We start from the raw sequence: 12,294 nt of genomic DNA, 5'->3' as shown, positions 1-12,294 counted from the left end.
AAGCAATGACAAAAAAAACAAATCCAATAAACAAAAAATACTAAAATACTTAAACAAAAGATATTAAAAACTTAAGCTCAAATCAAAACTAAAATTAAAATGGTGGTTTTGTCGCAGTCGTACTAACAAACCCGAACAAAAAAACTAAATCTAAAGTAAAGAAACGTAAATCTAAAGTAAATCTAAAGTAACGAAAAGTTGGCATCTAGTCCTCTATCAGCAAGGGACAGAGTCGGACAAGAGGAAGTTTCAAAGTTCCGTTAGTCGTACGCACGGTGGCTACCCGAGCTACCCCGTCTTTGCCCGCATGCAATTCAACAAGACGCGCGAGAGGCCATTTACACGGAGCCAAATTATCCTCCTTCAAAACAACTAAACTACCGATTTTAGGTACAAAGCCAGAATCTAACCATTTGGACCTTTGTTGTAAGGTATGTAAATACTGCTTACGCCATCGAGCCCAAAAATCCCTATGGATGCGTTGTAACAACTGCCATCGAGACAAACGATTAAGGGATACCTCCGAAAAATCAGGCACAGGCAATGATGTTAAAGGTTCGAGAGTCAGGAAATGCCCTGGGGTCAAAGCGTTGAGATCTTCAACATCATTGGTCAATGGGGTGAGAGGACGCGAATTCAAAACGGACTCAATCAACGTCAAAACAGTGTAAAACTCTTCATATGTCAAAATTTGAGCCCCGACTATCCGAGCAATATGTTCTTTTACAGAACGAATGCCGCGCTCATAAATACCACCAAAATGCGGAGCCGCAGGAGGAGCAAAAGAAAATTTAATATTTTCTTTATCAAGAGCACCCTCCATAAAGCTACGCAATTGTCGATACGCGCCATGAAATTTGGTACCGTTATCACAAAATACTTGCGATACTCGACCTCTCCGAGCAATAAAACGCTGTAAAGCGGCTAAAAAGGCTTCTGCGGACAAATCACTAGCCAATTCAAGATGTAAAGCCTTTGTAGCACAACAAACAAAGAGGCACAAATATGCCTTTTGACTTCTAACTCCTCGATAACGAGACATAGTTATCGAAAAAGGCCCACCATAATCTACCCCACAAATCGAAAAGGGTTTAATGGCTCCGAGACGAAATTTAGGCAAATCACCCATAGGGGGCTGTAAGGCCCTAGGAGATTGCTTCCAAATGCACTTAGACAAGACTTAATTAACGGACTGCTTAGAAGACAATATCCAAAACCTTTGACTCACCAAAAATTGAGTACTCTTAAATCCAGCATGTAAGTACTTTTCATGATAATGACGAACTAGGAGAGTCGTAAGACGAGATTTCTTTGGTAACAAAAAGGGGTGTTTTGCCTCATACGACAAGGAAGACTGCGATAGACGGCCACCTACTCTTAAGCACTGAGTATTATCATCTAAAAATACTTCTAATTTGCGAAATGGTTTTGGAAACGAGTTCGACTGAAGCTGGTCTTCAAAATACTGTTCCTGTGTAAACCTAACAAGAATAATTAACGAGCTTTCCAATTCTACTGAACTCAAGGGTCCTACACGTCTTGACCTTTTAAAACGAGAGTTGTGCGCGAATCGCAACATAAAGGCCAAAATTCTTTGGATAGAGGTAAACGACGATTGATTTTTTAACAATTAAGACAAAAAATGTTCCTCACGAGTAGAAACAAACACGAAACTTTTCTTTACCTCTTCCGAAGGGGATTTTTCCCGCAATGATGGAGGAACCTCTGGAAAGATTAATGGAACATTATATAAAAACGAAGGACCTGTCAACCAGTCTAGTTTCGATACAAAAGCGGCCGGTAACATGCCTCGCGAAGGCGCATCGGCTGCATTACTTTGAGATTCAATGTAATGCCAAGAATAATTTTGACTATGGGTCTGGATATACGAAATGCGATTTGCGACGAAAGTTTTAAACCTAGAAGGTGAACTTTTAATCCAGTGCAATACTATTTGCGAGTCTACCCAAGCATACACCTTTTGAAAGATTATATTCTTCCACGACTGTGACACAAACGACATAAGTTTGACCAAATGAACAACAGCTAACAATTCTAATCGAGGGATCGTCATCTGTTTCATAGGAGCTACTTTCGACTTGGCACAAAGTAAATTAACTTGAACCATGTTCTGACTATCAATACTACGAATATAAACGACACAAGCGTATCCCTTTTCACTGGCATCAGCAAATCCATGAAGTTCTAAGATGGGACAAGAGGAAATATTCAAAAAACGAGGAATTTTAAACTGTGAAATAAGAGATAATTCACTTTTATATTGCTCCCACACACGAATAATTTCTGAGGGAGGACGATCATCCCATTCAAGACCAGTTGCCCAAAGTCGTTGGATTAAATGTTTGATGAAAAAGGTAATAGGTGTTAGATAACCACACGGGTCATAAATTCGAGCTAATTCGGACAAAAACGATCTTTTAGTACAAGGGACATCCTGCAATTTAACTGCAAATTGAAAGACATCGGACTGTGCAATCCACTTCAAACCAAGGATTTTTAAAGAAGGACCATTTGATTCTGGATCAAAATTAATAGAATGAGGATTAATATGCGATTCCGGAAATTGCGACAACAATTTGGGTTCGTTCGAACACCATTTCCGTAACTCAAAGCCTCCTAACTTCAACAAAGCGACTAACTCTTCAACTAAACTTTGTGCTTCTTCGAGCGTCGAAGCACCGAAAACAAAATCATCAATATACGAAGCATTACAAACGAGCGAGGCGGCTTTAGGAAAACGAGAGCCTTCGTCCAACACTAGTTGTTGAAGGGTTCTTAGAGCGAGATACGGCGAGGATACAACTCCAAAAGTGACAGTTAACAAACGATATTCCTGAATCTCCTCAAAGCTAGAAAATCTCCATAACACACGTTGATAATCCGTATGCTCAGGAACTACTAAAATATTACGATACATCTGAAGAATATCTGCACACAACGCAAAACGATTAAGTCTAAAATTTAACAAAAGCGAGACGATGTCCTGTTGTAGCTTAGGACCGACTAATAAATAATCATTCAACGATTTACCAAGCCTGGGACTTTTCTGAGACGCATTATATACCACTCGAATTTTAGTAGAGACACTTTCCGACTTAACAACGCAATGATGTGGGATATAATACTTTCCCTTTGTCTTTTCGCCCTCAGGAACCAATTGCATATGACCTAAATCAATATACTCCTGCATATGGGACGAATATTTCTTTTGCAAACCCGGCTGACGAAACAAGCGACGTTCCAACGAAATAAATCTGTTCAAAGCAACATCATAGCTATCTTTTAAACAAGGCGGCGATTCACGAAAAGGCAAAGACACAAAATATTTTCCCGAGACGTCCCGACTATGTGTTTCCCGATAAATGGTTTCGCACAGAACGTCTTCCGGTTCTGAAACTGGCTCTTCCGGTATGTTCTCCAGTTCCCAAAATTTCTTTAACGAAGAATCTAACGAGTCTTCCACTTTTGAAAGACAAACAAGCGACGAAGAAGAAGAACAAGTTGACGAAAGGTTAGGTGTGCTAGTCGGGCCCAACAAAATATATCCAAAAACGGTATTTAGGGCATCAGGTTGTCCCGGTTTACCTTCAATTTTACCCTCTAACAACACCTTCGAAAATATACTACAACCAATTAACAAATCGACCGATTGACTACAATTAAATTTGGGATCAGCTAACTTCAAATTTTTAATATAATTCCAAGCAGAAATATCTATTTGGGTGCTGGGCAAATCCGAGCAAACCCGATCTGTAATAATAGCCTCCAAATGAAACACCGGTGACTCCTGATGACGAGGTTGGATAGAGAAACTTATTTGCCCCTGATTCAGTTTCGTTTTGCATCGAATTGAGTCCGTTAATTTCGAACGAGCAAGGAGTTTTAGGCCATCCCAATCGATTGGCAGCCTTTCGACTAATGAACGAACTCGTCGAACCCGAATCAATAAGACATCTCAAGGGTTGTTTGCACCCTTTACTGTCAATTGCATGAACCAAAACAGTACTGAGCAAGATTTCCTTTTTGGTTTCATTTTTCTTTCCTACAAAACTAGCGGCACAATGGGATACTTCAGGAGACGATTCGATTCCCGATGTCCCTGGACTATTATTTTCTGAGGACGACTGACTATTGGAACGGTTTCTATCGAAGTGTAACAAGCTATTATGGAGATGACTACTACATTTGCTACATTTGAAGGAGTTAGGACACGACTTGACTGAATGGTTAGCCTGATTAAGACACTTAAAACAGGAAGAAGACTCTTTACAAAACTGATATCTCTCTTTTGGCGATTTTTTCAAGAACAACGAACACTGGTTGAGATAATGGCTTTGTTTGCATAGAGCGCAACATACTGAAGACGAATTTGTCACGAACGACGAGCTACTACGATTGTGCCTTGAATCACCAGTCTGGTGCTTGGAGTTGGCCCTTGGCTCCGTGTTATTTGGGGCCCGCGACGACTTCTTTCCCTCACCTATACTACTGTCTAAATTATCATACGCGATGTATTGTGTTTCGATGAACGCTACTAATTTTTTAAATGAAGGAATTTCATTAGACTTATTTTCCAACTCGAATAACTTAATGGAGTCAACATCTAATTTCGACAAAAGCAAATTGAACATAATGAAATCCCAATGCTCAGTGGGAACGCCTAAAGTTTTCAATGCGGCTAAGTTTTCTAAATAGGTGTCTACCAATTTAGCTAGATTTTTCGAGTTAACCGCAGAGATTTTTTGAACGCCCATTATCGCATCCCAATGGGCGGTCGCACAACGACGAACATTTGTGTACCGTTTAACAATTAAATCGTAAGCCACTTGGTAATTATCGTTAGTTATGGGCAAATTGCGAATTAAGCTAAGCGGAGTCCCGTCTAAACAACCTTTCAAATATTTGAATTTTTCTACGTTTCCTAGGGCTGCATTGTTATGCACTATCGAATTATAAAGGTCTATAAAGGATGCAAAATTAATAAAATTTCCTTGAAAACGCGGAAGATCAATACGAGGTAAGCGAATGTTGGATTGATGAGCTCCGCCGGAAGCCCAAGACGCTGGACCTGGACTTTCAGATGGTGACCCAAAGAATTCAGCGTCAAAAACTTTTATTTTGTAGAATAAGTCCAAGAATAATTCTCGGACTTTTTCTTCGTCCCCCGTATCTGAATCCGGTACCGACAAAACATTATTAATAATGCTTGTATGCTGCTTTAAAAATTCCTCCTTGATCACGTCTAACTCGCTACACCTTATTTTAAACAACGATCGTAAACTCTGATCAGAAACGGCTTTACTACCCAGATCATAAATAGACTGAATGTCTTTGAGCGCTGTATGCCGCTGGAATTTCAATTTTCTCGATTTATCCATTCCAACTTTTTATATAAAAATTTCAAACAGAAATGAAATGATCAAAATAAAATAATATTACCTTTAACTGTACTATAAATGCGACGATAAAAAAATGCAATAATAAAGTAATAATAAAATACTAACACGAAGGGTGATTATAGTAAACTGCCTGAAATCAAAAAAATTAAAAGTATAACTAAAAAAAAATATTTCTCTACGCCCTTGGCGACGATCTGGATAAATACAAAATATTTGGTTTCTTAAACACGAAGAAACGATAATTAAATCTTTAGACCCATTCAAGGAACCGAAGCTCAAAACTATTTTTAGTACATACCTACTTTGTATAGACACGACCCTTAAATTCGTCACGGTTAAGCAGATAAGCTTGGCTTCGACACAACGCAAAAAACGATAAAATTTTCCTAATACATATCCCGATATCAAACAAACAAATATAATTAATTAATATATCAATTCTACATTATAAATCTATTGTAATATATAATAATAAACGAATATATGTATTATAATTGCGACGAATCAATCAAATCACCATTTACATTTTATAGTGTATCAAATAATATTAACATCGTTCATATACATACGGTTAGAAGGATCAAACATGTAGGTTATTAGCAGGTATTGAACGAAAACAATTTAATAAAATCAACACAAGCAATAAACAATACAAATTACCTGCCAATTACTCTTTGTCTTCGAATAGCTACTATTGGTAGAGATTAAATGGAAATTCTCATAAGTGCCATACACACATCTAAATCAATTGTTGGTGGTCAAATAGCTCAAAAAACGATAACAAAGGAACAATGGATAAATAATATAGGTGACAACAAAACAAGGTAAAAAATAAGGTACTTACAATCGTTACTCAGGACGCGTCGACCAAGTCACTAATTTTACGTCTTTTCTCGTGGGCCGTCTAAATGTTTCTCTGATGTCGAAGGGAGAACAGAATTCCTGGTTTTCACGTGATTAGTCCTTTTGCCCGCGGCCCAGATGTGCATTCGAAAATATGCAAGCGAGGAACCACGTGCGTCGACAAAGGTAAAAAAAGGGACATGATTTCGAACTATTTACACAACAAATCAATTGTACGGAATTTCCAACAATATTGAATACGTGTATTTTTAAATTTTTCGATCTGATGTTCATTTCGTGAAATATCACGTTGTTCGTATTTAAAATTTTAAATTTACCCCCCACCTTCTCCGTGAGGGGTCGTGTTTGGTACCATTCGATAGAATTTTAAAAAATATTGAACATGTATTTTTTAGTTTTTCGATCTGACATTCATTTTGCGAAATATTCACTATTTTTGTGAAACTGTCTGTATTTCCTTACTCCCCGCTCAAATCGTCAGATTTTTCTAAATATAGGTACACTGTTTTGCATGTACTTAACTTATGTCCGTTCCGCTATAACTTTTCCCATGCGGTACGATTCATTTTCAATCAAATTAAGTCAAAACATAAATTGAAACGAACGTCGATGTGTATATACATTTTGTATACTGTATACTATATACTACACACATCGGCGTACGTTTGACTTTCTGTTTTGACTTAATTTGATTGAAAATGAATCGTACCGCATGGGAAAAGTTATAGCGGACGGACTATACCTTATCTTAATCTGACGATTTCGAGTTTTTCTAAGGATATATTTTTTTACGGAGCCCCCTTAACGAACTCCCCTGTATTAAGAGCCAATATTTAGAGGTACATTTACAGGGTACAAAGTTTCTCCCCATGTGATAATCTGACGCGCTCGAGTAAGTGCAAAAATCCCCGCTTGGGCTCCCCTACCATAAGAATATAAGTTTTTTAAAGGAAGTTAATTGATGCATGTTATTCAGCTCAGTTTGGTCAAAGCCGATATTTTTTCCATTGCTACTTGCTTAGCTAAAACATATCATCAACATGCAACCTCTTCCGTCCACTGCTGGACATTGGTCTCTCACATTTTTCTCCACTCTCCACGATTCTGTGCGTCTTGTTGCCTTTTCTTGGACATTCGTTTAATGTCGTCCATCCAGCGTGTTGCTGGTCGTCTTCTGCTGCGTTTGTCTTCTATTGGGCGCCAGTCAATTAGTTTTCTGGTCCATCTCGAGTCTTTTAGTCTCGCTACGTGACCTGCCACACTCCACGTGATACCTGTCCTTTTCCTTAAGTCTTGGTTCCTTATTTTGTCTTTTTTTTGTTACGCCGAGAATCGATCTTTCCATGCGCCTTTGTGCCACTCGCATTTTTAGTGTTGTTGTTTTTGTGAGCGTGAGAGTTTCTGCTCCGTATGTCATAATAGGAAGAACGCATTGGTCAAATTTCTTCCATTTCATAGCTATTGGGATGTTGTTCTTAAAGATGTCTCTTAGTGAACCATACGCCGCCCAAGCAAGTGTTATTCGTCGTTGAACACACAGGTCTAATTATCCTTGCTTATTCTGATTTTATGACCGAGATATATATGTACTTTTCTTTCAATTCGACCACTTGATTTTTGATGGTTAGGTGTTCGCTGGGAACAAAATTTGTCATAAATTTGGTCTTAGTGAGGTTCATTTTTAGACCTATTGTTGAACACACGTTTTCTAATTCTTGTAGCATTTATTGTGCTTCACCCAGATCTTCGGTGATAAGTACTATATAGTCGGCAAAACGCAGATGGTTGATCATTTCCCCATCTATTTTTATTCCTCTATTTTCCCACTTTAGCATTTTAAAGGCGTATTCGAGGACCGTTATAAATAATTTAGGTGAGAGTGAGAGGGTGTCGCCTTGTCTCACACCTCGCTTGATATGTATTTCTCTAGTGGTATCATGTAGTTTTACACGCATTGTGGCGTTTTGGTACAATGTTTGTACTAACTTTGTAAACCGGTAGTCTATTCTACTATTGTTCAGAGCGGTTATACTGCTGTCTAATTCTGTTATATTCTTCTGCTATATTCTGTCCTCCCAGAAGAGATGAAACTCGCCCCCGGCACAATATGATTCTTTTTCTTTAATATATTAGCTACGTTTATGTCAAATTTCATGTCAATCCAAGCGGTTTTTTAGAATTTGGAGCAAAAACCGTGATTCAATGTACTAATAAAATATATTTTCTCTTCCATATTTTCAAAGTTGTGAATAATTATCTTTCTTTTTAGGTGCAGAAATAGAGACTTCTCTTCTATCATTCCTCACCAACCAGCCCGCTACAGAGAACGACCGAATGAAGTCTTCCTAGACTTTGAAGCTTTCCTCCTCAGCACCATGAAAGAACGCTCCACTCTCTGGATACATTCCCAAATTAAGGCTTGCATGGAACCCATCGACTGTCAACCAGATTTTTGTCTGGATCTCTTTGAACCATCCGGACACGGAAGAAAGAGAAGAAGTGCCGAGGTTATTGAAATAATAAGTCCAGTAGACGGTATGTCTCATAATCACAACGCAACGCAATTTACCAAAATCAAGGGTAATCTAGAATACACAGTGCTAATGCCCGGAGAATTTTATCACAAATCTCAAAGTATAGAAGGCAGCTGTAGTACTTTCTTAATCGTAGCTGCCATTTTAGGAGCTTTGCTATTTTTGTCAGCTTTTGTTATGTGCTGGTTAGCTACTAAACTGCACACAGCACTTATTGGAGCTAGTACTGACGGTAAAAATATTGATCAACTCGTAAGAGATAGAAGATTTTCTGATTCTGGATCTGGATATACAGGAAGAGCCACAACGCAGTGATAAATATTTTTGGTTAAGGTTTTATTTTTTCGAAATCTTGCCTTAAGAGCAAACAGTAGCGATCAACAGGTAGCAACAAACGCGTTCCAAGATTGCACCTCTAATTTTGAATATTTTGTCGAGATATTTGGCACACATATTCGTAATATAATAAAGAATGGCAGTACAGAGCCCAATTTCAGCAATATGTTAGTATGTGAAAATAACTCTATAACTAAATAAAATATTGAAAAAAGGGGCCTGTACCGCCATTAAGAAAGACAAAAAATACACTTTCTTGAAATAAACTTTTTTATCTCGTGCCTAGATTTTGTGTCACAATGGAACTACTAAAAATCGATTTTTTTATAACAAGAAATCGAACGTCACTGACCTGGCAACATTTCGCGCCAATGTGTATAAAAATTATTGTTTTTGATAGTATAAACGTCACTGTCAGTGTCGAATTACCGACGAACTGTTGCCTCACTTTTGAAAGTTCGCAGAACTTTCGGAATCTTGGACCGCGTTTGTTGCTTCCTGTTGATCGCTACTGTGTGCTCTTAATAATAGTAAGAAAGATAAAAGGGCGTGTTAGATATACTGGATCCGTAGTTTGCACACCACTGTTTTGTGCCGTAATTAATTAGTTTCAATTACGTTACGAAATAAAGTTTAAAGGATCTCCCAAACCGACGCGAAACTTTTGCGACGCGAATTTTCCGTTGCGGAACATTAGCAGGCGGAGCGGTACCGGACAAGGCTTTCCCACATTGGCGCGAAACCTAACGCGACTGTTCGCCATATAGTCGAAGAGGCAGCGCTGAAAAATTTCTCTGAATTTACTAAAGCTAGTTATTTCACAGTTGATTACTGTGAGTGTGTAGAGAAACATACTGCGGTCGGTCAAGCGAAACGTAGAACAGGTGGTACTGACAGCTTGTCAAAGTTGCTTACCTGCAGAGGTAATTAAATCCATTTACTAAGGCTGAAAATCAGTACACACATTCTAAATTGAATATAAATAAAAGTTATTATAGTCGATCAGCTGTATGACTTGACAGAGCCGGTCGGTCGGCCCAATGAATGTACAGGGTTATTCACTATATTTTGACCCCCCTCTAAACTGCTTTATTTACAGAATTAGAAAAAAATGTAAAATACAAATTCAATTTTTAAATTATGATTTTTTGACATATAAACTTACGTGCATAGAAATCGGCCCACCTAAAAATTTGGTCATTTTTTAAGTCTCGTATTTCCTAAACCTGTTGGCCGATTTAAGTGATTTTTTTAATATGTAAGTGTTATTTAATATGTAAGTAAACAGGTAAGTGTTATTTTATACCGGGTGTAACAATGATAGTGTGTTTTTTCCTCAAAGTTCGGAACACCCTGTGGAATATTCTAGCACATATAAAATATTGAAATTAAAACTCAACTATAGCCTTAGGCTTTCTTAATATTTTGCTTTTTGATTCATTCGCTTGTGTTGGATAATAAAAAAGTTAGGTATTTTAACAACTAGCAACGTTTTTCATCAATACAGGGTGATTCTAAATAAGTGCGACAAACTTTAAGGGGTAATTCTGCATGAAAAAATAATGACCGTTAGGTTTATAATCATATTATGTTGGCATATGCTTTGTTTCAGAAATACGGGATATTGAATTTGTTCGTACAATCTGACGATTTATTTATTGCTCTAAAACCGCATGAGATATACAAATGAAATTGGGTAGGTTTTAAGAGGTAATTATTGCACATTTTTTGGCATACAGTTAAGAATTTTATATTCACCACTGGCGTGCATGCGGGTAATATGACCGGGTAATATAACCGGGTAATATGACCCGTATGCACGCCAATGGTGAATATAAAATTCTTAATTGTATGTCAAATATGCGCAATAACTACCTCTTAAAACCCACCAAATTTCATTTGCATATCTCAACCGGTTTTAGAGCAGTAAATAAATCGTCAGTTTGTAAAAAAAATCAACATCCCGTATCTCGAAAACGAAGCATTTGCGGACATATGTTTATAAATGAAACGGTCATTATTTTTCATGCAAAATTTCCCCTTAAAGTTTGTCGCACTTATTTTAAAACACCCTGTATTGATGAAGAACGTTGCTAGTTGTTAAAATACCTAACAACTTTTTTATTATCCAACCTAAGCGAATGAATCAAAAAGCAAAACGTTAAGAAATCCTAAGGCTACAGTTAAGTTTTAATTTCAATATTTTATATACGCTAGAATATTCCACAGGGTGTTCCGAACTTTGAGGAAAAAACACACTATCATTGTTACACCCGGTATAAAATAACACTTACCTGTTTAGCAATAATATTATTACAGCGATATTGTTGAGGAATAAGGCTATAACATATTAAAAAAATCACTTAAATCGGCCAACAACTTTAGGAAATACGAGACTTCAAAAATGACCAAATTTTTAGGTGGGCCGATTTCTATGCACGTAAGTTTATATCGTACTAGTGATGTCATCCATCTGCGCATGATGACGTAATCGACTATTTTTTAAATGAGAATAGGGGTCGTGTGCTAGCTCATTTGAAAGGTTATTCAATTTCCTATTCAGTAATATAATCATTAACATGATTGTTTATACAGAGTGTCCAAAAAAAAATTTTTAATTAAATGAATTGTTTAATTAATAGTTAAAAAAAAAATTTTGGACGCCCTGTATAAATAATGATCTTAATGTTTATATTACTGCATAGAGAATTTAATGACCTTACAAATGAGCTAGCACACGACCCCTATTCTCATTTAAAAAAAATAGTCGATTACGTCATCACGCCCAGATGAATGACGTCACTAGTACAATATATATGTCAAAAAATCATAATTAAAAAATCGAATAACTTTTGTATTTTACATTTTTTTCTAATTCTGCAAATAAAGCAGTTTACAAGAGAGTCAAAATATAGTGAATTACCCTGTACATTCATTGGGGACGATCGACCGGCTCTGTCCCGTCATACAGCTGACCGACTATAATAACTTTTATTTATATTCAATTTAGAATGTGTGTACTGATTTTCAGCCTTAGTAAATGGATTTAATTACCTCCGGAGGTAAGCAACTTTGACAAGCTGTCAGTACCACCTGTTCTACGTTTCGCTTTACGGACCGCAGTATGTTTCTCTACACAA

The 12,294-nt window shown here is 37.2% G+C and overlaps 1 protein-coding gene across 1 annotated transcript in view; it reads left to right on the top strand.

Annotated features, from left to right (window-relative positions):
- The window catches only part of LOC114327280 (uncharacterized), a 198,457-nt gene extending 187,535 nt beyond the window's left edge, over positions 1 to 10,922 (top strand). The window contains exon 6 of the mRNA XM_050646622.1: positions 8,554 to 10,922. Coding sequence (XP_050502579.1) covers positions 8,554 to 9,133 — 580 coding nt within the window. The 3' untranslated portion in view covers positions 9,134 to 10,922. The remainder of the gene's footprint in view (positions 1 to 8,553) is intronic.
- Positions 10,923 to 12,294: the final 1,372 nt, after the last annotated feature.

Source organism: Diabrotica virgifera, chromosome 3, assembly GCF_917563875.1.
Source record: "Diabrotica virgifera virgifera chromosome 3, PGI_DIABVI_V3a".
In the NCBI taxonomy this organism is placed as follows: Eukaryota; Metazoa; Arthropoda; class Insecta; order Coleoptera; family Chrysomelidae; genus Diabrotica; species Diabrotica virgifera.
This window is presented reverse-complemented; position numbering and strand designations above follow the sequence as displayed.